At 37.6% G+C, this 26,788-nt stretch overlaps 1 protein-coding gene across 5 annotated transcripts in view; it reads left to right on the top strand.

Moving 5' to 3' along the window:
- CPED1 (cadherin like and PC-esterase domain containing 1) overlaps window positions 1-26,788 on the top strand; it is a 268,972-nt gene that overhangs the window by 59,578 nt on the left and 182,606 nt on the right. For 4 of the 5 annotated variants that reach the window (XM_040472137.1, XM_040472136.1, XM_040472135.1 and 1 more), the window contains one exon: window positions 4,460-4,535. The exons of the other annotated variant lie outside the window; for it this stretch is intronic. In XM_040472137.1, coding sequence (XP_040328071.1) covers window positions 4,460-4,535 — 76 coding nt within the window. The remainder of the gene's footprint in view (window positions 1-4,459; window positions 4,536-26,788) is intronic. 5 annotated transcript variants of the gene reach the window in all.

Genomic DNA, 26,788 nt, shown 5'->3' with positions numbered 1-26,788 from the left:
TATTTATGCTCATTCTTTACACATAGGAGACTGAAGCACAGAAAAATTAAGAGAATTTCCCAAGTCCACATAGATAATAAATGAAGCAACCAGGATTCAAACTCAGGCAGTTTGGCTACAAATTTTGTCTTCCTAACTACATCACTATAAAATTTTTCTAAATAAATATTTAAGACAGCATTTACAGCCTATTCTCATGAAGATTCTTAAAGAATGCATAAGTTCTAAATGATACATATTAGGTAACTGTCACTTTGGAGCATGAATAATTTGAAGCTTTATGAACCATGACTTATTTATGTAAACATAAATATTCAAAACAGAAGTTGCTTCAGATTTGTTGGGATTTTTAGATGAACAAAGAAAAGGGCCTCTGCTCAAATTAGGATTACTAATCACATGAGAGCTTTGGAATCTAAGTGCTTAATGAAAGTGATCATAAGATTTGTTATAAAAAATGAGTGGCCTGGAGTCTCTCTAGTCAGAAGGGGAGTAACATGATTTTAAAACTGTATTGGTCCATGTGATGCAGAAAGTGAAGTGAGGTCCACTATTTGGGGTAACACTAAGTTTAGTAACTGGGACTGTATTTCACCTTTAACAGAAAGGTTCTACTGTTTCAAGAGCAGAGGGATTCATTTCTAGCTCTAAATGTTTGTAGGATTAGCAGTCCCTAAAACAGTATGCTGTTTTTAGTACCCGGAGCACTGAGAAATACTGAAATGGCTCTTATTATAAAACATTTGAACACATTTTCAGATGAATTTGATGGAATGATAATTGCATGGGAGAGACAAGGGGATGATGGCTCTTCTTGTCATTAGTCTCTTCCTTGTGAATGATACTGAACAGCTTCCAGAGAACATCTGAGTTCTGATAAAATAGAGACTGTTTGTACCGACCTAATGAAGAGAAAGAGAAGAAAAAGATATTGCTGTGAAGCTTGCGTTACTCTCGGTATTCATGAATGACCCGTCCCAATTTTTTCCCCTGGGTTCTTTCTTCCACACTTTGTAGTTATAAATAGTCCAACTCAAATGTCTCTCCTTAATGAGTTAATCGTATTACTGTAGTTTTAGTTTTAGTTTATAAACACGTTCTAAATGTTTATAATTGATATACTGTTGTTCATATTAATTGAACTATGTCTCAAAATAAGAATGATTTTTTTTACTTTTGCTTCTCATAATCTGTAATAGAAACAATTTACATGTGGAATACTCACAGATTAGGATTGTGGAAGGTATGTGGGGATTGAAATCTTTCTAAATGCACATTTCCTTTTTCTCAGTTTGATCTCAGAAATATCCCAGGGCCCAAACATCATTCTCTTTATCATTTCCCTTATGTATTCTAACCCTTTCAAAGATATGGAAGGTTTTATGTCAAGAAAAATAGCAGCTTATATAAAACATACACACACGTATAAGTGTACGTAAAGCATTCAAACCCAATGCAAAATCAGTGTATATTGAAAATAATTATTAGGGTGATAATGATGTACAGTGTAGACTCTTTAAGAGTAACAAATGTACCACTCAGGTGGGGTTGAAGTCAGCTAATCCAAATAAAATGTCATTGATGATGTTCCTTTTGACAATGATGGAAATCTTACATATTTTATGATGCACATAAAAAAATAAAAACCAAGCGTGAGGATATAGAAGAGCATTATTAGGTTTAACAATAAGAATACATGGACTACATGTAATATAGTTGATTTGTTATAGCTATATGACCCATAGCCTTTGAATATGTTTCTTTCTTTGTGCCAAGTCATTCGGTTTAACTGCCCAGGTTGGTGCTATCACACAGAGTCAAACGGAAATGGTATTTCTGGTGTCACGTGTCACCTCGGTTATGTCATCTGCTGAGACTCTGTGTATTCTAAAGATGTGCTTTGGAGGAGGGAACACGGAAGAGGTCACTGGGTGGAGGAAGGGAAAGTAGAAAGCGGAAGCCTGGGAGCAGTTGCTTCCCTTGGCTTGGCTCTGCTTTCTTGAAGCGAATGCTTTGCTGATCCTGGGTCAGTTCATTCTTCTGACTGAAGGTCTCATATAGAAAGTCACCTCTCTGACAAGACCCAACAACCTGCACTTGTGTCTGAAATCTATGCAAGCTGTACTATGTCTTTGCAGCATCTTTGCAAATTCTTCTGGCCCATTAGTTCAGTTATGGTTGCCCATTGACTGGGACTCTTCTTTCAATTTGTAAAGGATGGGACAGATCATCCAGGATATACCAGTGCTGACCATCTGGCATAACAGCACTTTTGCTGTGAGCTCTTCAAAAAGTGCAAGAAAGTTTTAATCTGGACCTTGTCAATACATAACCTTTAATGATACTTACCTACTCACCCTGGGTGGCTCAGTCAGTTAAACCTCCGACTTCGGCTCAGGTCATGATCTCATGGTTCTTGGGTTTGAACCTGCATGGGGCTCTGTGCTGCCAGCTCAGAACCTGGAGCCTGCTGCGGAATCTGTGTCTCCTTCTCTCTCTGCCCCTTCTCCACGCACACACTCTCTCTCAAAAATAAATAAGCATTTAAAAAAATGATACTTAAAGCTACTTTTCTTTCTGGGTCCTTCCATTAAAGTTTCTATTTAGTCAGTAGCAACTGAGTGATTTTGCCTGGGGTGGGGAAAATGGTTCAAGTGTATTGACCTTTAAAGCTTTTGATGATCTAATTTAGAAAACTTCTTCTATTACCTTTAACAAACAAAAATCTAAAACAAACAAACAAAAAACCTTTATTATAGTTTCTCCATACTTTTGCAGTATTCTGCTTCTTCCCTCCAGCCTTTCTTAGGAAGTCTGAATTATGACCTTAAGGACTTTCTGAAAACCCTTCTTTGTTTTCCACGTTTAGTCTCTGAACCTTATCATTTTTAAATTTGGGAAAGTAGACATGCCTAAAATCTGAAGTGTACTATACTTCTAGCCTTTGCCCCCACGCCCTGTGCCCTAAGAATGTAAGTGACTCAGACTTTGTTATCTTTGGAGACTTTCAAACTCGAGTATTTAACAATGTTGTTCCTGCAGATTCACAGGAGCTGGTTCTGCTGAAGCCCTGGCTTCATTTATACACAACGTGGGCTGAAGTTTACTGTTTGCTGAATAAATGAATAGAGTTAACGGGATTGCAGGAGTTGGAGAATGTTTTTTGCTTTTTGTTTTGTTTTTAATTTGTTGTCAAGTTAGCTAACATACAGTGTAGTCTTGGCTTCAGAAGTCTGTTCTCTGATTCATCACGTACATACAACACCCAGTGCCCATCCCAACAAGTGCCCTCCTCAATGCACATCTCCCATTTTCCCGGCCCCCATCAAAGGGTTGGAGGATGTTTAATCAACACACTATTTCAAAGCACTTTAAGAGAATCATTTCTTTGTAAAACTACAACTGATGATTGAATTACTACTTCCTAAAAATCTTAGAGAAGCAGTGGAACTCAGAGACCAAAAGCTCTAAGTGCTTTATTTTACAAATGTAGAAATTGAAAAAGAGAAGCAAAAGTGATGTGCTCAAAGTTACGATTCTGTTAACTGTCCTGAGTAGGACTGTAACTCATGTTTCTGGTTCTCCACCTGCAGCTGAGTTATTTTCATATAGCCTTGTCAGTAGAACACAGCGGAGAAACTACAATACTTGATTAGTTTAGAGTGAGTTGGAAAGTATTCAATAATTTCACAAAAATGAACCTGATTTTCAAGCTAATTTACCCTGATCTCTTTCTGTTGGTTTTAACAAGGCTTTGCCATTTGAGGCATTATATTTGGAATTTAGTTGATAATACCTAGATAATCAGTCTATGAATTCAGAAGAGAAGGACAGATTAAGCTTGTCTGTGTCTTTTCTTTATAAGTTAAAACGTATATTTGAATTTATGATAACTTCTATGAAGCTTTCTAAGAACAATTTTTTTTTAAGAATAGAATTTTGCAGTGACTGGATTTTATATCTGGAAGCAATAATGCCCTTCAATAGAAAGGGAAGATTACATATTAAATTTTGAAACAGGATTAGCACTGAATTTCCCACTAAATGTCTGTGATTTAAATCAGCGAGGGCCTTTGGAACTTAAGAGTTTAGTTGACTTTGAGGTATGGTTGGTGCTATTTTCTGCCAAAGCAAAATTTGCAACTGTCAACTTATTTGTGTTATTCTGTTTACCATAAGAATGTATCTATTTCCTTTTAGTTTTAGCACATATCATGGTTTTGAAATATATCAAGGTTTTCAAAAATATTCTCAAATTTCTAAGGGCAAGTTTTTGTTTGATGTTATCAAATAAACCATTTTATTATTCTGGATTTAAATGTTGACTTTCAGAGATTTGAAGGTAGGGTGTGGATGGAGTACACAGTAGTTCACGTCTATACCCTGTGAGTTTTTGCATTTTCTTTGCTTTAGCATTTATGAATGCCTAACTCACTAGAAGCTTTTTCATTCCTTGCAGGTAAACATATTACCAGAAATACAGCATCAGCTTTGCAGTAAAGAAGGATTATGTCAAATAATTAGAAGATTTCCAGGTAATCTTTAGTTTGCCTCCTTATGCATAAACATGTGAGATATGTAGCCTGCTTTAGCAGATACCAAATAATGAGATCTCAGATCCATATATTTAGCTCCTCTGTCTATCATTTCACTATCACAAATCTTCCAGAATCCACAAGGTTTTTGCCCATGGGGAGACCCTGATAAAAAGGAATACAAACACAACGTTGGTATTCTTTCTTTTAGTTTTGCCTTCTAACTTTTAAGGTGAATATTCCCTTCTTCCTTTGTGTTTTTCTTTAAAATCATTCTTGTTTTATTTTATTTTTTTATTTTTATTTTTTTTATTTTTAAAACCCACTTTTATTTTTTTCAATATATGAAATTTATTGTCAAATTGGTTTCCATACAACACCCAGTGCTCATCCCAAAAGGTGCCCTCCTCAATACCCATCACCCACCCTCCCCTCCCTCCCACCCCCCATCAACCCTCAGTTTGTTCTCAGTTTTTAACAGTCTCTTATGCTTTGGCTCTCTCCCACTCTAACCTCTTTTTTTTTTTTTCCTTCCCCTCCCCCATGGGTTTCTGTTAAGTTTCTCAGGATCCACATAAGAGTGAAACCATATGGTATCTGTCTTTCTCTGTATGGCTTATTTCACTTAGCATCACACTCTCCAGTTCCATCCACGTTGCTACAAAGGGCCATATTTCATTCTTTCTCATTGCCACGTAGTACTCCATTGTGTATATAAACCACAATTTCTTTATCCATTCATCAGTGGATGGACATTTAGGCTCTTTCCATAATTTGGCTATTGTTGAGAGTGCTGCTATAAACATTGGGGTACAAGTGCCCCTATGCATCAGTACTCCTGTGTCCCTTGGGTAAATTCCTAGGAGTGCTATTGCTGGGTCATAGGGTAGGTCTATTTTTAATTTTCTGAGGAACCTCCACACTGCTTTCCAGAGCGGCTGCACCAATTTGCATTCCCACCAATAGTGCAAGAGGGTTCCCGTTTCTCCACATCCTCTCCAGCATCTATAGTCTCCTGATTTGTTCATTTTGGCCACTCTGACTGGCATGAGGTGATATCTGAGTGTGGTTTTGATTTGTATTTCCCTGATGAGGAGTGACGTTGAGCATCTTTTCATGTGCCTGTTGGAATCCGGATGTCTTCTTTCTTGTTTTATTTTAAAAGCAATTATTATAATACTTCTTAATTATATAAAACTTGAGGTTTTAAAAATATATGTATTTCTTCATGATTAATTCTGATCTCAATAAATCTATTTCCCTTTTTTTTTTTTTTGAAATTCCCTGAATTTGCCTGTTTTACACAGGATACTGAATGAGTAAATTCTATGCCTTGACAACATTAGTAATTTGGGACAAAAATTACCATATCTTTTCCTCATAGATTCCCAGGGTGAAAGAAAAATCAGATGGTCTATGAGTCTTCATAGATCAAATTATAGCTTACTTTAAAACCCATCAGTGAAAGGGTTTCTCAAATTTCTTGTTTAAAACCTATTTCATGCTATACAGCTTATGCCCCTAGAAAGTATTTCACTATGTAATTAAAATTTAGATCTGCATAGCTTCAATTCTATTTTTGAAAATTTAATTTGTGTTCTGGTGGAATCAGAAAACTGATATCTTATCCCATTGGGTTTTCCATGGGGTTTCTGCTTCCATACCAAAGATAAGCCACATTGGTATGTCCCATTGTAAAGACTAGTCTTCTGCTGTCATTTATTAAGGATTAAAATGTAGTAAAAATGAATCAAAAATTCAACTTTCAATTTAAGATACTTGCCTAAGATAAATAATAGTCGCATAAACTTGGTTTTATAGTTATTGTTTTATGTGGCAATTGTAACTGCCTCCATAATCTCTAAGTTTTGTTTTATTTTGTTTCCGTAAACTTCAGCTGGGTAGTTTTTATTTTATTTTAAAAAATGTAATGTTTTTGTGAGATGCAAGTAAAGTAATTATTTCCATTAATATATTATTAGGAAGTATCTAGGAATCCTTTAGGGAACTTGAAAAAAAAATTGTTTATATTTTTAACAGAGCCTACATATTATTAAAGTATGTTTTTCTTTGTTGCTACTTACATTTCCTTTTTTAAAAAAAATATAATTTATTGTCAAGTTAGCTAGCATATAGTGTACACATGTGCTCTTGGCTTTGGGAGTAGAATCCCGTGATTCATCACTTATATACAACACCCAGTGCCCATCCCAACAAGTGCCCTCCTCAATGGCCATCACCCATTTTCACCTCCCCCTACAGCAACCCTCAGTTTGTTCTCTGTATTTAAGAGTCTCATATGGTTTGCCTCCCTCTCTGTTTATAACTATGTTTTTCCTTTCCCTTCCTCCATGGTCTTCTGTTAAGTTTCTCACATTCCAAATTATGAGTGAAAACATGATATTTGTCTTTCTCTGACAGACTTATCTCACCCTAGCATAGTACCCTCCAGTTCCATCCATGTTGCTGCAAATGGCAAGATTTCATTCTTTTTCATTGCCAAGTAGTATTCCATTATATATATAAACCACATCTTCTTTATCCATTCATCAGTTGATGGACATTTGGACTCTTTCCATAATTTGGCTCTTATTGATAGTGCTGCTGTAAACATTGGGGTACATGTGCCCCTATGAATCAGAGCTCCTGTATCCTTTGGATAAATTCCTAGTAGTGCTATTGCTGGGTCATAGGGTAATTCTATTTTTAATTTTTTTGAGGAAACTCCACACTGTTTCCTAGAGTGGCTGCACCAGTTTGCATTCCCACCAAAAGTGCAAGAAGGTTCCCCTTTCTCCATATTCTCACCAACATCTATTATTTCCTGAGTTGTTAATTTTAGCCATTCTGACCTGTATGAGGTGGTATCTAAATGTGGTTTTGATATGTATTTCCCTGCTGATGAGCAATGTTGAGCATTTTTTCATATGCTTATTAGTCATCTGGATGTCTTCTTTGAAAAATTGTCTATTCATGTCTTCTATCCATTTCTTCACTGGATTATTATTATTATTTTGGGGGTGGTTGTTGAGTTTGGTAAATTCTTTATAGATTTTGTCATTTGCAAGTATGTTCTCCCATTCTGTCGGTTGCCTTTTAGTTTTGTTGATTGTTTCCTTTGTCGTGAGAAGATTTTCATCTTGATGAGGTCCCAATAGTTCATTTTTGCTTTTATTTCTCTTGCTTTCGGAGACGTGTCGAGTAAGAAGTTGCTGTGGCTGAAGTCAAAAAGGTTGTTGACTGTTTTCTCCTCTAGGATTGTGATGGTTACCTGTCTCACATTTAGGTCTTTCATGCATTTTGAGTTTATTTTTGTGTATGGTGTAAGAAGGTGGTCCAGTTTCATTCCTTTGCATGTTGCTGTCCAGTTCTCCCAGCACCATTTGTTAAAAAGACTGTCTTTTTTCCATTGGATATTCTTTCCTGCTTTGTCAAAGATTAGTTGGCCATACATTTGTAGGTACAATTCTGGACTAGTCACATTTCAAAATGATAGATTCAAAATATTAAGTTTCTTGGGGCGCCTGGGTGGCTCAGTCAGTTGAGTGTCCGACTTCGGCTCAGGTCTTGATCTCATGGTTCGTGAGTTTGAGCACTGCATCAGGCAGAGCCCACTTCAGATCCTCTCCCCTTTCTCTCTGCCCCTTCCCTGCTCACATTCTCTCTCTCAATAAATAAAACATTAACTAAAAAACATTAAGTTTCTTTAGCATTGGAGTTAGCAGAACATGTAGAATCATAGGACTAAAAGCTCATTTATACCCAGAAATTACTTATCACTTTAAAAACACTTGCCAAACAACTCTTACACAAGTTTATATTTTATATTTTGCTTCCATACAATTAAGAAGTTTTTTTTGCTTTTTTTGTTTTTTGTTTTTTTTTTTTATTGTTGAGAGACAGAGAGAGAGCATGAGCGGGGGAAGAGCAGAGACAGAGAGGGAGACACAGAATCCAAAGCAGGCTCCAGGCTTTGAACTATCAGCAAGCACAAAGCCTGATGTGGAGCTCAAACTCATGAACTGTGAGATCATGACCTGAGCCAAATTCAGACTCTTAACCAACTGAGTCACCCAAGTGCCCTACAATTAAGAGGTTTTTAACTGTCTCCATTTGCTTTAAATATTACTTTTTCCTCAAGAACATCTATAGGCTCTAGAAATATGTAGTCCTTTCACTACGACATCTAGTGTTTTAGTTTTCTATTTATCTCTGTGACTAACAGGATAATTTCATGGAATATATAGCCTTTTAAGTAAACTTATTTCTCCTATCATGTTATCTTTCTTTAGCTGAAGATAATTTTCTTAGATGTGTAGCTTTAAAGGACAGCATGTAAGTTCACAGCATTACTTTCTGACTTAAACTTTATAATCAATAGCTTTTGTTATAGACTGTTGCTATGAATATACACTATGTAGTATAAACCCTGTATTCACAAGACTGAAAACATTCTATTTGTTGTCAATACTGAATATTTAATATTGAATAGATTAGATAACAACGTGTCTATGTCAGTACCTAAATATACACTACTATTAAAGAGGTAAGATAGTGAAACTAAACAAACTACTTTATAATTTAGCCATTTTACTTAAAGCCAAAATGTCCTGTGCCATTTTAGGCTGTTTCCTTTGGAGGTAGACAAAACACAAATTTGTGACACCAGAGATTTAACTCTGCCAACTATTAGCTCTGTGATTCAGAGGTTGTTCATTTTTTGTTTGTTTGTTTGCTTTTTAATCTATAAAGTGAGGATAATGAAACCCATTTCATAAGTTTAATTTAAAAAATATAGTAGTTCCTATTATCTATGTGTGTGTGTATAATTTGATTTGAATAATAAAGCATATTATATATTATACCTGACACATAATCCTCAAGTAATGGTAAATGGATCATCCTAGATGCAAAAAATCAAACAACACACCTCACAGTGTTTAATATTTTTTCTCTTTATATGATTGATTATCACTCTGATTTTATGTTTCTGGCAAAAACTGTGAAGGGTCTGAGATTTCTCCCTATTTCCAAGCTCACAAGTGAGCCTGCCACTGTTTCCCAAGCACTGGCAAAAGACATGAGACTCCTGGGTCAGAGACAAACGACTTTATTATTTACAGCAATAGCAGTAGGCAGACTAGCAGCATTTGCACTGGTTCACTGAATCCCAGTTCCCACAGGGTGATGTGAAGAGAGCTAGGTGACACTTGTATACTTAGTGGTTTGCGTTTCAGTAGAGCAGCTCTGAGCTTAGGGAGTTTGAATGTTTTTTAATGGGCAGTGAGCATGCCTGCCCTTTGCTCCAGAGAGAGATATTATTTTTGTTATACTGGACAAAACCTTCTCTTTTTTCCACCATCTCTATCTTTCAATTCTATCTACTATATAAATATCTTTGAAAAGATAGTTCAGAACAAAGATAATCAGTGCCTCCGTTCGCAAAATGTACAGAAATGTGAAAGATGCATGGAGAAGTGTCTCCCAACAGTTTCAGAGAATACCGGACAAATTCTAGCTCTGAAGCTTAATCAGTGTATACTTCTGAGCAAGACTTAAAGCCGAGTTGTGCTTCAGTTTTCTTGCCTATGAAAATACAATGTTTGGCAATGAATAATAATGCTGAGATTCCATGATTCTGCTATACCTTTTTTTTCATTCAAACATGCTGTCCTGGGCTTTATCTTAAGCAGTAGGCAGATACAGGGATGCTAAGAGAGGAGAGAAGATCATCTGGATGGATGTAGCTGGAACCCTGCACATGTGGCAGGACAGAGTTTGGGCCAGAGGTAGAGGAGTGATTGAAGACAGCATGTAAGACTAACACAGTCTGTTCCGTTCCATAGTCAAACTGAATGTACCTGCCATTAGACTTGTGACTCACTTTAAAAGTCACAAATCCATGGGATTTTATTGGCTAGCACAGAGATTTATTTTTACCTTGGCATTTAAATGCTTTGCCTTTTGGGGAAAGAAGGTTTCATAACTTTTAGTTGGCCCAGAGTTCTGGTTAATGTTTTTTGTTGCTTTTTAGTAAGCTTTTTTTTTTTTTTTTAGATAAAAAAGATTTCTTTCCCATATTTGAAATAGAGACAAAGCAAAACATCAGAGAAAGGTTTTACTTGGGTTCTGAGTTGTTGTTTTTGTTCTTTTTTACGCAGCATCACCACCCAATAAGCCCTGGTTAGAAGTGTGCCAGATTTCTGTCCATTACTTGTTCTTTCCAGTAGTTTTACCTCACCCCTGAGCATTGGCATTCACGGGAAGCTTGAAATGGTAGTACCCAGACTTGGTGCAAAGGTAGCATTTTGAACACTGTAGGACCTGTGTCCTCATTTTTATAATGTGTGGGTACAGAAAGAGAAAGGAAAATGATACAAAATTAATCTTTTGTTGTATCTAAAGAAGACTGGACTTTAAAATATCATAGATGTGGGGCACCTGGATGGCTCAGTCAACTAAGCGTCCGACTTTGGCTCAGGTCATGATCTCACAGTTTGTGAGGTCGAGCCCATGTCAGGCTCTGTGCTGACAGCCCAGAGCCTGGAGCCTGCTTTGGATTCCGTGTCTCCCTCTCTCTCTGTCCCTCCTTTGTTTGCACTCTGTCTTGCTCTCTCTCAAAAATAAATAAAAACACTAAAAAAATATTTTTAATCATAGATGTTTACTACCAAATGTAAAACATAGGTTCCAAATAACATAATTGAAATTATTTTTAAACATTGATCAATAATAGTTATTTATCTCACATGGCACTGATGATTGATTTTAATACTCCAGGTCTAAAAATTCCTATTTGTTATATGATGTCAGTGGAATATCATCAGGGAAACAGGTAGCTTAGCTTGGATTTAAATGAAGCAACATGGAAATTGTGAATGCTTAATACCGCTTGAGGATTTTTATTGCTTTCATTTTTTTCCTCCCCTCTGCTATAACTTGGAGGAATACTGTCCTTCAAACAAGAATACAAAAAGTGAGAACATTCCCATTACTAAAGACTGGGGACTTGTCTCTTCAAGGCAATCAGGGAAACTTTCAGAGAAAGGCCAGTTTGCTTATTCTCTGTCCTCTCAAACGCTGACACCCCTTCTCTGTGTCTCCTGTGTGTTCCTTCATGTTTCTGCCTTTCCAAAGACTTCCATCTCCTGTCCTATACATGATTGTTTCCTTTATGCAAAACATTCTTTCCCCAAGTAAAACTCATCTCTTTAGTATGACTGACTTCAGCTAGGTGATAGCAGAAAGTAAGCTGATGGAACTAATTCAGACTAAATTACACCCTCACCCTGGTCATAAGCCTCTTAGATGTATTTGCATTTTTATAAAAGAAGCTTGCAAAGCCAATGAATTTCTAATTGGTAGAATTTCTGGAAGTGCACTTAAATTCCCATTCACTTCATCTGTAAGCCGTCCACTTGCAAAGCTACTTGGATCCGTCTACTTTCTCTGTCTCTACCATGACCAGTCTAGTTCAAGCCAACATTCTCTCATAAACTGCCCCTTCCTTTCTTGCCCCTGAAAAATCCACTCCATTACCGAGACTAAAGCCAGAGTTATCTTCCCCCATCCTTTTCATAAATAAAACAAGTTTATTAGACCTCCTCAGAGCAATTTATCTAGGGACTAAACAGTGAGGCCTAGGTAACTGGTTTTCTGATGCTCTGACTTGATCCCAGGTTGGATTTTATGTAGAAGAAAAGTCCCACACCCAAATGTTGTCAGGGACCTGGGATGTGACTTAAATAATTCATAGCAAATTCAGCAGCTTGAGAGGTCAGATAACCGACACATTTTCAGATTTGGCCTGTCATCAAATTTATAGACTCTTTAAGCCATTTGGTCTCCCAGAAGAGAAGAGGAGGTGAAGACGTGGACAAGTACAAGGCAGTACCATGTGGCATCACCCAGATGTACCTCAGTAATGTTGCAGTGTTGGAAACTTAGGGGAAGTTCCCTCCTGTGTCTCACCCCTGCAAGATCCAGATCCCATGCAGTGATCCTTCTTCTCTCACCCTCTGATCCCTATACTTTTCTATGCTCCTCCCCTTTGGCACATGTTTGCATTTTCCTAAACTCTTTGTGATTCCAGCTTCCATTTTCCTCACAGAACTTTGCTAACCCCTGAGAACAATGACGCTGGGTTTTCTGCTAAAAAAAAACCCTTAATCTCGGGAGCTGGGAGGGATCCTCAGCATCTCTTCGCCCCTTCTCCTTACTGTCATCTATTGACATTCTGATCATTCAACATATTCCATAAGGAAATTGTCACCCAGTTTAACTTCTTCCTCTCCACTTCAAATATGCGAGCATTCCTGTCAGTTTTGATGTCCATACCAATGACCTTTCATTGTCCTAACCTCTCAGCTCTTTGATGTTATCAAGCCATGACCTTCATTTCTAATCAACTTTAGCCTCCAAGTACTGTAGACTTCGTCAGCGGCTTGCATCGCGCAGCACTACCCCATCTTTGAAAGCTTACTGATTCACGACTTTATAATCAGTCTTCCTGGTGTTTTCACTTCTTCAGTGCCAGAGGCTGAAACCTCAAATGACACTTTTAGTATTCTTAATTCTACTTCTTTCTTTAAGTCTGTCAGCCATTTTTGGTCATAATTCCTTTCTTACCAAGCCTAGACCCCTTAGTCTGCCACTTGAAATATTTCTCTACAAGCACTTGCAACATTGTATTTTTCTTCCACACCAGTCCTTAAGGCAATTATATAAAAATCTCTTAACCTGACTTATCTGCTTCTACACAACAAACACTGGAGAAAATCATAGGAGTTTGCTGTGTTTTTGTTTTGTTTTGTTTTTTTGTTGTTGTTGTTTTTTTTTCCTGAGGATGTCTTCCTCACTTGCTAAAATGGAAAAAAAAAATCATACTACTTTGCAATTGTCGGCTCAACCACCACCACAGCTGGCTGGTGGCCCCTGAAGCAGCCTGTCCTAATTTCTCTCTAAAATACTTATGAAAACACACACACACACACACACACACACACACACACACACACACAAATTTAAAAACTGTTCCTAGCATGTGCATTGCAGATATAGGAGGACTTTCCATGCATTGTAAGGCTGATGGAAGTAAATTGTCATTCTTAATTTTGTATTGATAGAGAAGATCCTCTTCGTCCTTGGTTATGATGTATTTCAAAAAAAAAGTGAACAGAATGTGTTGATGGTTTGGATGGGTTTGTAAAAGAATATCTGCTGCGGTTTTAGCCAGCCATCAGTTGGGCTAAACACACTAGATACCAGGAATGGAGCTTAATCTGTCATTCAGCTTTAGGTACCAGAAAATTCAAGTGGGAAGTCAAGGGCACATTCCTTCCAAATTAAGCATATTGTTTTTAAAATGAAAAAAAAAAAGTATAAAGAGGAAAATAAATATCTTGGATTCACTAACCCAGAAATAATTACTGGGAACATTTTTGTGTGTTTTGTTACTCGAGAGTACCTTCCAAGTGAAGTCTACCCAATTTTTTGAGGTAAATTTATACTTTCTTTCCTCTGTGTTCCTATTGTACCATGTGAAAACCTCCATTATAGTCACCTCACATTGTATCTTAATTGCATCTGTATGTGTTTGTCTTCCCACAAGGACTGAGTGTCCCTGAGGGCAGGACCTTACTTCTCAGTTCTCAAGTTCAGTACATGGTCGTAGTTCCTGGTATATAACAGCCACTCTAGTGTTTTTAAATTAGAGACTGGAGAGGATGTTAATGGAGGGTATCAGTGTTGTGAAAAGAGAGCCCTACCCATCATCAGGGGGTCTTGGCAAAGCTTAGACAGATTTATCCCTTTACCCATTATGAGCTCAATATTAAGTTGGTACTTTGGGGCAAAGGACAGGGGCAGGCAAATTTGAAAATACTGTTGCAGTCCTCCAAGATAGAATTACCCATTTTAAGTAATAAGGCATTTGCACTTGTGTAAGAACTAGAGAACTGTTATACTATTACACATGTGCAAGGCAGAAAGATACCAATAAATTACATAAGGCAGCTTCATCTTCTAGGGGATCACCACTGCAGCCAAAAGACTCACACCTCATTGCTTTCTAAAAGGACAAGCTTAACACTTTATCACACTGTTGACTGATCATTCGTGCAGGATACGCGTGGACGTGTTCTTCCCTTGGGTAGGCTCCTGTTTGCATACCATTGCAACCCAAAAGTCTTTAAGTATTTGTTCGCCACTTGTTTAGAATAGAAGCTAAGTGCTGACTTCCAGAATGATGGAGAAGGAAGATAATAGTAAGAGCTCTCTCTTTCCTATGCAGTAAGGTTTTAGTACTTCTTATAGATCAGCTCTCTGGATAGTTTTCTTCATCTTAATGGTTCTACATTCAGAGTAGAGGAAATACAATACTTCTTGCTGACTATTGTGCTTCAGCACTTATTCTCCATGGATCCTGTGAAAGTGAGGGTGTCTGAGATATGGCCAGAACATCTAAATCAGAAAGAAAGAGCATTGATCTAGATTGCAGTGAATGTTAGGTGGATTATTTTTCTTTTTAAATCTCTAAACCTTAAAGAAAAATCTCAGAAACCTTATTTAACAAAGAAATGGAGCTGCTCTGATCGATAATGGGTAGGATCCTACTCTCTTCATCCTTCCCTTTGTTCTTTTTTTTCATCCTCTTGGTGGCCCCTAGAAGCAACTTCTTAATACCTACTCAACCCCGGCAAGCTCACCAGAGTTCAGTCTGGGAATCATGGCTTGAAACAAGGAGCTTTAGAATAGAGAGAGTTAATAGCAGCCAGTGGGGGTGGAAAATACTGCCATGATTCTATCTGCCAAGTATGAAAGTTAGGAATACTCTTTCCTTCCTGTATCCTGTTCAGGTTTTTGGTCACCTATGAGAAGGAAGTTAATGAAAACAGAAACAAAATTTTTAGAGTGATCAAACATGAATTTTTAAAATTACTTTCACCTTTCCCTTTTATTATGCCTTGATAACACTAGTAAGATACATTCATTATGAGATTAGAAAATACAGATAAACAAAATGAAAGAAAATTGCAAATGCAGTGTCATTACATAATATTTCATACCTTCCTTATGAATGTACAAATTTTACATAGTAGAGTAACATGCACTTTGAATATGAATAAGCTATGGCATATTTATCAGTGGAAAACTATGAAGGCATCAAAAATGATGGAAATCGACACTATTTGGCACAGAAAAATGCTCATACCATATTGTTGACTTAAAAATAAGGGTAATCCCTGTATATGCTGTACATATATTTTATATTATTATATGCTTTGCCTATGTGTATAATATCTACTTATAAAATGTTATTAACAATGTTTTGTTTTCAAAACATATTCTTACTATAAACATACATGTATTAGTTCATTCATTCGTCAACAATGCCTCCATAAGGGAGATACTATTATTCCTTTTGTGCTCAAGTGGAGAGAAATCAGGGATGTTTCCCGAGACCACACATCTAACAGGTGGTAGCTGCACACAGGCACTATGAGCCTGGAGGATGAAGTTTTCAGCCACTGCACCTGGCCAAGCTCCTCAGCATGGTATTCAAGGCTCCCACTGGAGGGCAGCCTCCATTCCTCCCAGGTCGCCCACTATTCCCTCCACCCAAATCTGCTCAAGCCAGGCTCCTCTTTCCTCTGTCCCTTCAATGGCACACTTAACTGTCCTCTCCTCTCCCGGCCTTTACTCTAATGACCTCATTTGAACTTAATCATCTCTTTTAAAGACCTCTCCTTCAAATACAGTCACACTCTGAAGTGCTGGGGGTTAGGACTTCGACAGATGAACTTCTAGGGGACATGGTTCCAATCCTAACAGCCAGAGATGGGTGGAGGAGGGAAATATGATTGGCTGTTCCACCAGATCCATATGGAGAGAGAGAAGCAGATCCCCAGGGGAAGAAAGGGATATTGGACAGATGAAAACGACTTGACTGGTTACGACAAAGCCCATGGAATTCTTTAGGCAGAACAGCCTCACACCCCCACCACAAATCTTTTTAAAGTGAGAGACTATCTTTCTTCTCTTCAGCACCAAGAGTCCAATACTGTCCATTGGGGACTCAGGTGCCCTTCTGCTGACCCCTGTGTGGATTGTCTTAGTTCTCACTTCCTGCCTTGAAGCCCAGTTCTCACATGCCTCTGCTCTCCAGAGCCAGCTAATTTAATAAATTAATTAGTCCTGCGGTGCTTTCCTGTCTCAACTGTACTGTACTTGCCCCACCCCCACCCAGGACATACTTCAACCCAAATGAATAATTCTATTGGTGAGAATTTTAGACACCATTGCAGAACCTCATGGAAACTGCTGAATCATGCAAATGTGACAGGCAATCTCTGACACTGTCTGACCTAACCATAAAATTCACCGCTCTGCCTGTAAGACATAAATCTCTAAATTAGCTAATCACAGCCAAAATCAAGTGGAGATTTTTGGGAAATGATAGCATAGCCTTGCTCCATTTCCTTGAAAAATGGGGGGAAAATATCTGCTGTTTAGTATGTAGTTTGTTAGTCGGAAACTACATAATTCTTCCTTCCAGTTGGTATTTCTTTTTTTTTTTTAATTTTTTTTTCAACGTTTTTATTTATTTTTGGGACAGAGAGAGACAGAGCATGAACGGGGGAGGGGCAGAGAGAGAGGGAGACACAGAATCGGAAACAGGCTCCAGGCTCTGAGCCATCAGCCCAGAGCCTGACGCGGGGCTCGAACTCACGGACCGCGAGATCGTGACCTGGCTGAAGTCAGACGCTTAACCGACTGCGCCACCCAGGCACCCCCAGTTGGTATTTCTTAAAAAGAAACAAGCTTGTCAATGGGCCTAAGATATATATACTGTGTAGTGCTTCATTCCTGGCCACTGGCAAGATGGAAGGCAAAGGCAGTGGTGGCCAGTAGCACTGGGATATGTGGATGAGTGTGCATTTTAGGAGACCCACTTTGTCATCTTCTCTCAGGGAGAAGCTGGCCCGAGATCACTGACCCAAAAGTGTCTCTTCCTTCTGTGTCACTCATGGCTTTACACTTTGCACGTTTGGCATGAGGCCCATTTGAAAGGGACAGCATGTTCATTTTTCAGTAAACATTTGGCAGCTCGTTGACATCTCTGAAGTTGTGCTAAAGACCAGCTAGCTGAGGGAGCTGACTAATCCCTTTGCACTTTGGTAGGAAAAGTCTGGTAAATCTTTACTGGTTTGTGACCTTGCACTTCATGCCACCATGTAGGTATATCCATCTGTTTCACTTGGAGTTTGTTATCTTGGGCCACATACTGTGATATAACAGAGGCAACATTGTGTGACACACTTACAATGTGATTCTGATTATTGATTGTGATTTTCAATGGGACTGTAAAGGAAGAAGTGGTAAGAGTGACCTTCACTCTTTTGTTGCCTAAATCTCCGTGGCAGGCTCCTATTTACTTATTTTGACGATAAAAATAAGTGAGCGAGAATAACACTTAAATAATACCAAAGCAACTTGTTACAACTGTGAAGAACTTCAAACAATAAAACTGGATTTCTTTGCATTACATAATAAAGACTCGGTAAACTATATTTATACTTCATGGATTTGGTTATTCTGTTATCCCAGCCTGCATTTATTCATCAGTTGTTTTATATCTTGCTAAGTGTAGACACATTCCATGACTCAGTATGTAGCCTGCCAAAATAAACTATACTATGATTGTTGGCATTTTCCTCAACAAATGCATCACCCAAGCAGTGACAATGGTATTTTCCCCACCTCAGTTCTTCTGGAGCCATTGTATTTGTAACAGATATATTAGCAGTGAATCTGAAGTTTTGATAAGATGCCTGAAAACATAACGTGCTTCAAAATAGACATAAAAGTTCTTACAGAAGTGGCCAAAATTTTTATTTTTATGCCATCGGAGGGCTACACTGTTTGGGGATTACAAGAGCTGATTAAGAAGGTTGCAAAACAAAATCAGGCTCAAGGATTTAGCTGGTGACATGTTGCAAATTCATCCTGACAGTTACATACTTGATTTGTAAGTGAACTCAATAGGCAAAGGAGAACTATACTATAATTTTGATTCATTTGTCTATACATTTTTAAATCTATTCATTTATGTATTTAGGTAAATGAATATAAATATAAATATGTAAACATATAAATGTAATTTTTATATTAATTAAATCAATCAGTCTATCCATCTATCAAGAGTATGTGTGTGTGTGTGTGTGTGTGTGTGTGTGTGTGTGTGTGTTTGGTGTTGGAAGATACAATGTGTGGAACTTCAAAATAACCTCTCTCCCAGTCTCCTAATGGCAGTAGACATAGATGTTGAACAACAAAATTTCAAGTGTTATGAAAGAAAAATATTGTTAGTAAGTTTGTTGTGCTCATATCTTTTTTCATTCATTTTCATGGAAGTCTAGGACCATGAACTGACTTTTGATTTGCAAGATTATCATCAATATTATAAGATAAAAGCCCACTAAAGTGATCCATGAACTGTAATGCACACAGCTTCATGAAGGGTATGTTGTTTAACATATTATTTATGAGAAGGTGATTCTTGTTATGACTAGTCTCTTGAATTTTTCTTTGAAAGCATAATAATTAACAATACAATTTATTAGTACCAATACATTTTAACAGGCATTTAATGTCTTCCAATCTGACACATCCTGTTGAAAAATATATTGATAAAGGCCCAAAATGAGAGTTGCAGCAAGCTATACACAAAGTGAAATACATTTAGTTTCCTAAATAGAATGTTAGAGTCCTTCATTTGTAGTTGAACTTGTGATTACAAAGGATACATATCTTGGCAGAACCATAATTAAGTGAATGAATGGGGTAGTTTTGGAGGATGTTTTACTCTTTGATGATGGGTTGGGTGTGCTTCTGTCTGGGAAAGAAGCATCGACTCTATTATATAGTGAACCCATATAAAACCTCTGATTCATTACACTAATAATTTTTGAGACCATTTTCTTTAAACTTCTATTAGCACCATCTAATGGTAAAATAATGGAACTTGTTTCTTCTCAGTCATTTTAATTAATGACAACATAGAGTCATAGCGGCACTACAATTCCAGTGTTGATAGCCATTTCATGAGAAAATGTGTAGCATGCCAAAGGGTCAGCTTAACCCAAAAAGGACAAAAGTAGGTAATTCATCCACATTCACCAAGAGGGCCTTTTGAGGGTCCGTTTTGCCTCACCTATTTCTAAGCATCTGCAAGAAAGCATGAACTGATGAGAATTTTAACCTTTTACCTAGTGAAGGCAGAATTCAGGAATGCTAAGGTCCAGGTTTGAGAAGACCTGAATTTTAGTTCCACTCAACTGCTCCTACAGTTATGTGACTCTGGGAGAAGTACTTAGTCCGTTTGTGCCTCTTATCTAGGCTTGTAAAATGGGAACAATTATACTGACCATTATTTCTGATAGAGTTGTCCTGGAAATGCTTTACAAAAGAATATGTGTTGTAAATCTGTAAAAGTAATATGTGAGGCATTATTTCTATATTACTCAGGATGTCCATGAATTGACTCAGAAAGAAAAATTAAATGAGGCTTCCAATTTTCCACATTGACATAACTGTCACATAACAGAAATGTTCTTTTTGGAGGCATTCTGATATGGAAGGAAGTAGGCAAGTATTACCCAGAGTAAGAGGTTGAATACAGATAGCCATCAGAAAGAATAAGTACTAGTTTTGGGTTTGTTTTATAGACAGTTATAGTGGGGCTTCTTGATTAATGCCACAGAATTATTTTATAGATAAATTACCCCAAGACAAGAACAGGAGGTAACATTAAGTTTTTACTACATGTCAGACACTGTCAAGCACTTTACATATTCTTATAACTCTCTATGACCGTCTATGGGACAGATACTGTCATGACTTCCTTAGATAAAGAAATGGAAGCTCCAAGAACCTCTGGGAAATATAGCTAGAAAATCCATGTCTCAAGTACTGTCCTATACCTCTTATAATAACCCTGAGCCTCTATACTTTATTTTAAGCTTGTCTTATAATGTAAGAAAATAAGAAAGGAGCTATTTAAGAAAGCCTAACACCTGGGCCTAATGTGAAATTGAACTTATTTATCCATTTTATTATGATGATTGTAATTCTTTCATCAACTAAAATAATACTTAAAAAATTTTTTTTAATGTTTATATATATATTGAGAAAGAGAGACAGAGCATGAACAAAAGAGGAACAGAGAGAGAAAGGAACAGAGGAGGAGCAGAGAGAGAGACATAGAATCCGAAGCAAGCTCCAGGCTCTGAGCTGTCAGCATAGAGCCTGACGTGGGGCTCGAACCTACAAACCGTGAGATCATGACCTGAGCTGAAGTTGGCCGTTTAACTGACTGAGCCACCCAGGCGCCCCTAAAATAACCCTTTTTAAAGATGAAATGAAATAACCCTTTAAATTTCTTATTTATCATAATATTTACATATAAGCAGATGTTAAGTGAATTTGCTCAGGCAAAAACATTGTTTTTTGTTTTGTTTTGGTCTTTTAATAGGGAACTCAATAGCAGATTGAAATTGCCAGCTCTGGGTAGTGAGAAGCTTGAGTCCTCAGCACTTACGTTCCTCTGTTACCTTTTTTCTGATGTGCCCACTCTAGGCTCAGCTCCCCAAACTATCTACAACCTTTCTAGGCAGAGTAGAAAATTACCGCAACAAACCTCAAACTGCAGCCACATGCCTGGGGTTAGGAGTGATGCAGGTGTGGGTATAGCCGCTGGACTCCGGTCTGGAATTTTAGTAACCACCCTGGGCCACGTAGGAGGGCCAAGAATTAGTTGTCCTGGTTTTTTGAAGCTGCCTTTCTGATCTTCCTGGGACGGTTTTTAGAATTCCCTGATTGTGCAGCCAAAGTGGTTAATAAAACCCACATTCATGATGTAGATTAAAAAATGTGAGTAGAACCAAATTATGTTTTGTGGGAAATATACGCTTTCTGTGGAATTAATGGTTCTTGACCATGGTTTTCAGAACAAGTAATTGCTTTGACCTGATTGCACGTCTGCTGTTGGATAGTGGCTAGGCAGAGGTGGAGCCAGACTGCATAGGTGGGATCCCATCTTAGCCACTTAATAGTTCGCTGTCCTTGGGCAAGTTTCTTACCTTGTCTGCACTTCAGTTTTCTGTCTGCAACATAGGGACAGTAATGACTGTGTCTCCTAGGACTGGTAAGAGGATAGCATGAGTCAATACATTTAAAATACCTAGAACAATGCCTTGCACAGAATGTGCAACCCACAAATGTTAAGTATAATGACTGTTGCTTCAATAAGTATTTTCATAAATATTAGTGGATGATTACTAACTGGTAGTTTGGTGAGATGCATGTTTGTCAGGATTCACCAATGTAGGAATAAAACTAGGATCTTAAAATAGTCACAAAAATATTTCTTTGCTTCCACTTATACTCACTGTCCTCAGGCCCCTTCATCTCAAAATCCTTTTGCCAATCACTTTTGGGTCATCTTCTGTTCCTGTCAGACCCTGCATTCTTTTTTTATAGCAGATATATTTTCTGACCTCTGGTTAATCTATAGCTTACCTGTACATACAATTTCAACAAGCTAGTAAAATGCCCTAAGTTTAAAATAAAGGTTAAATAAAAGGAAAGTACTTTATAATATAACAATATATAATATAGTATGTAAATTTCAGGCATAATGATACCAAAAGGTGTAACAAAATTGCCAAATGCTTGGCACTTAGAGTTTGAATCACCATGAATGTGACAGATACAAATTCAGACTGGTGCGGTTGTATTGTAAGGAGACTAAGATTCCCTGGGTCATGTCACTATTGGTGATGTGCCTTTCCAAAATGGTGATCAGCTTGAGAAAGTCACAAACAAGACAAACAATAGTTTTCTCTTCTTTGCCCATGGAATTATACCCCTGCAAAATTCAGTGTATAGTAAAACTGGGTAAAATTCTTACTTACAGTTTTTATATAAAATGGAGTCAAGCTCTAGGTTCAAATAATCACCAACAGGCTTTTTACCTACATCAGCGTCCAGGTAGATATTCAAAAATGATGAGGGATGAGAGGGAATTTGTTGTTGTACACAGAGTGATATTCGACATGGTAACAACTGTTGTGATATGTGCACTGGCCAATGAGGATTGATGCCTAATTGTTGAAACATGCTGGACTTTGCACCTTACCAGTACCTTCCAAATAAATATCCTCTTCATCCTACACAAAGCACAAATCCAGTGTTTATTAAATCGTTAAGTTTAATCCAATCACTTAAATTTCATTAAATTTTACTTATTAAATTTCAGTAGCATTCTTCATCATTGCCATGCCCTCAAATACCCTCTTTGTCTTTGAGGGTGTATCTTATTTGCTCATGAATGCAATCTCTCATTCCTTGGTAGCATGTCCACCGTTTACTCCACGTCCGCCCTGGTGTCCTGTGCTCCTCTGCTGCTGATATACACCCCTGGTCATGCCCACCAAAGGCGCTCTGTCACTGGCGCCCCACATGGCAGAGGCTGCTGCTGCTGTGCCTGTCATTGTCTGTGCTAAGGTGCTAAGCCCAGTGTCAGGCACACAGGTGCATGCTGTGCCTGCTTCTCCTATGGACGCTGCTGAAACTGTCGATGCCATGTCCCATTGGAATACTCACTGTTTTGCCAATGGCTTGGAAGTCCCTTGGTATTCTCAGAAGCCTGAATGAGTCAAAACCAAATTGACTTAGGAGTAAAAAATCAGGAGTTAAAATCCTTCCTTATAGTTTTTTGATTGCATATAATAAAAAAATTGTTTTAGTATTGTTTTAGCTCTGACCAAAATCTGGAATGGAAGACAGGCTATGGAATATAGGAGCAGTGTACTAGAAGTTGCCCTCCTCTTACATGTCCCATTACCCTGGGATGTATCTTGCCAGCCACGTCTTTTCTTTTTAGGATAGGTTCCTTATTATTAGGCTTCACCCACAATTCTTCCAGTCAAGGCCAGACGTGGTGAACTCCTAGTTGAACACGGATTAGTTTCACACTAAAATTCTATCACACTGGTAAATAATAATCAGATAACAGTCTTGCATCTCCCATTGACCATAGGGTTTAAAAGAGCAACAACACAGAGAAGTGTCTTTCTTTTCCCATTTTTGGGGGCTGTGATGGTAGCATTTAGCATTGTTGAGTTCTTAGAATGTCACAACTGGACCGGAAATATCTCTCTTGAACAGAGTATGGAAAAAGGGTTGTATTTATTCCTCAAGTATAAAGCCATTACTATTTATGTCCTTGTGTTCCAAATATTGTAGAAGCAAAAGTTTACTTTGAATCTAAATACAGAATTGAGAAGAAAAGAAGAAAGATTGCATGGTTAAGTCAACTGGTCTTTGGCCTAATTTATCTTTTTCAGTTCAGTATTTTGTAATGTTGCTGTTTCTAGATCCCTTCTCTCTCAGCCCTGGGTAGTAGGGCAGTCAACAACCAATTTTAGAAGAACTAGTGTCACTTAAGGGAAAGAACTTTAAACTATATTCATAGCAGGCTATAAAAAGCAGAGATACCACCCACAAAGTGATATTTAAAAATTTCCAGCTATGTGATTTATTGGTAAATGTACACATGTGTTGTGCTACAAACAAAATGCACGATGTACCAGGTGTCCCCTGAGTTTTTAAATTAAGACTAATTTTACCTAAAGGACACATTTTAATAGAATATTTTGCTGTGTATAAGCTATGGAAACAACATTTTAAGCTGTCTGTGGGTGAAAAGTCCTTAATTATATAGAATATAGCTCACAGGGAAAAGCAAAACTGAAAAGCAACCAAAAAACCTAGAGTCTCATGTCAATTTTGAAAATTTCTAGTCAGAAACATGTGCCCTAATGTCAACTCAGGCTCTGAGGAGTAATGGATACTGTTATTATTTTAAGTGACTTGGTAAATAAAAGCCAGATTTGGGTGATTGAAGAAAACACTAAGCAAAATTCTCTCAGAAATCAGGGTAGTGGCAAGTTGAAGACTGGGTGAGTAGTTCTGAAGCATTTTGCTGAAAACCTGAATTGCAAATCATTTAATGGATAATGGTAGCCATGAACTTTTGTCATTTTTCATTCTAGGTGCATGAAATTGAATGAACAACTCTTGAGTTCAACGTTTCTCCTAATAGAAATTTCATGACTTTTTCTCTAAATCTGATTTTGTTTGGCTGCCAGTGGCATCCCTTCCCTCACATCACAGTAGAGTGCCCTAGGAGTCCTCTTGGGCAAAGGGATCTGACCTTGGTCCAAGGGACCCAACCTTGGCTATGGAGACTGGAATCATGAATGGCAGCACGTAGGCAAAAACGGCCCCTTTGAGAGAATGCTGAGTATTACGTTGAGTTAGGCAAACAAAAAAAACCCAAAACACTCCTTCCAACAACAATAGGTTTGGCTCCAAAAGCCTTTAAGAGTGGTTTAGAGTTTTTTAATAGATTTTTTTTTTTTTTTTTTGAAATGTGGAGGGGTCAGGACAAAATGACTGCAAGGGAGGAATTAGCCTTACTCAACAAAAAATGAAATTTGTGCCCAAATCTGCATTTATAACTCTCATCTCTCTCTGGGCAACCCCCTCTAGCTCAACAAAGCATCACCTGTAAAACCTCTCTTCTAATTGATTTCTATATCCGCTCTTCTCTAACTTATTTATATAAATTAAAAAACTTAAATGTATTTCTTCCCATTACTCCAAACACTGTAACAAAGACATGGTTCCCACATAAGCATACATCATTCTTTCATAGATGGGAAAGGAGGAGGGGAATACCTGTACTTTGATAATTTTTTCACTGTTACCCAATATTTTTCCCTTTTGAGTTAAAACTAGCTTCAGTTTTTTCCACCACTTAACAATCAAAACTTTTTTTATTTTTAAAGATCTAATTTTTAAGTAATCTCTATACCCAACATGGGATTCAAACCCACAACCCTGAGATCAAGAGTCACATGCTCCCGGGGCACCTGAGTGGCTCAGTTGGTTAAGGGGCCAGCTTCGGCTCAGGTCATGATCTTGTGGTTCAGGAGTTTGAGCCCCGCGTTGGGCTCCGTGCTGACAGCTCAGGGCCTGGATCCTGCTTTGGATCCTGTGTCTTCCTCTCTCTCTGTTCCTCCCCCGCTCACACTCTGTTTCATTGTCTCTCTCTCAAAACTAAATAAAGAATTTAAAAAATTAAAAAAAAAAAGAGTTACATGCTCCACCAACCAAGCTGGCCAGGCACCCCAACAATCCAAGCTTTTTAATTCAGCTTCCATTGAGCCAAAGTATAGCAGAGTTGGATTGGTTAACTCATGACTTTGAACCTTGACTGATGCCAGAGCTCACAGGATTTTTAAGGTGATGACTACACATCTTTAATTTATTAAAAATGACTGGGACATTATTGGGTGCCACAGAGTCATTTTCCCAAAAGCATTCAGTGTATTTGGTAAGTAAAAAAAACAAGATATAAATGACTTGCTATCCAACATCCACCTATTTTAAGGCATCTAAGTGGCACTTTAGAACTGGATGTTCAGTCTGGATTGCTATTCAGGGACATGCAGACAAGTGGGGTTAATTGAGATAAAATGCTGATGTCAAAACTAAAGCCTGAGTTAGAGTGTATTAAATCTCTGAAAAATAATTATCTAAAAATTTCTAAAAATATATATATATATACATAAAATTTATATCCATATACTCACATATATATACACACACATGCACATATATACTAAAAGCATCTTGGCAATAAAAAAGATAAGATATGTATAAAGAAAATATGAAGAATATCCTTATAGAAAATAGTCATTTGAATTTAATGTCCTGACCAAAATTCTGCACAGAGAGGAGACAGCTTAACTTCAGGGTTTAAAATCTAGAGAAGAGTAGGAAAAGAAAAACTCAAAATTTTTATCAACTAATTAACATTTTTAAAGACCAACAGTTATTTAGCACTTCAGATATGAAGACCCCTCCCCTTTTGGCTCAATTAGTTGGTTAATTCTTTAGTCATTTACAAGGTATAAAATAGGTCAAATGTACCTGGCTAATGATCGGTTTACCTGGCTAAGGTTGAAAACTGAGACACCATCTCACAAATCCTTGTTAGGTTCCGCTCAACCTCTGACTCTTGCCCTTTGTGTCCTCATCTATATTAGGAGTGGACTCTTATATTATGATGCCGCTCAGCCAAGCCTGATCTCCAAAGACTCCAACTATATGGCTGGTCAGTT

Source organism: Herpailurus yagouaroundi, unplaced genomic scaffold (assembly GCF_014898765.1).
Source record: "Herpailurus yagouaroundi ecotype Mexico unplaced genomic scaffold, PumYag 100, whole genome shotgun sequence".
Lineage (NCBI taxonomy): Eukaryota > Metazoa > Chordata > Mammalia > Carnivora > Felidae > Herpailurus > Herpailurus yagouaroundi.
The sequence above is the reverse complement of the archived record's forward strand: the minus strand, read 5'-3'. Positions and strand labels throughout refer to the sequence as shown.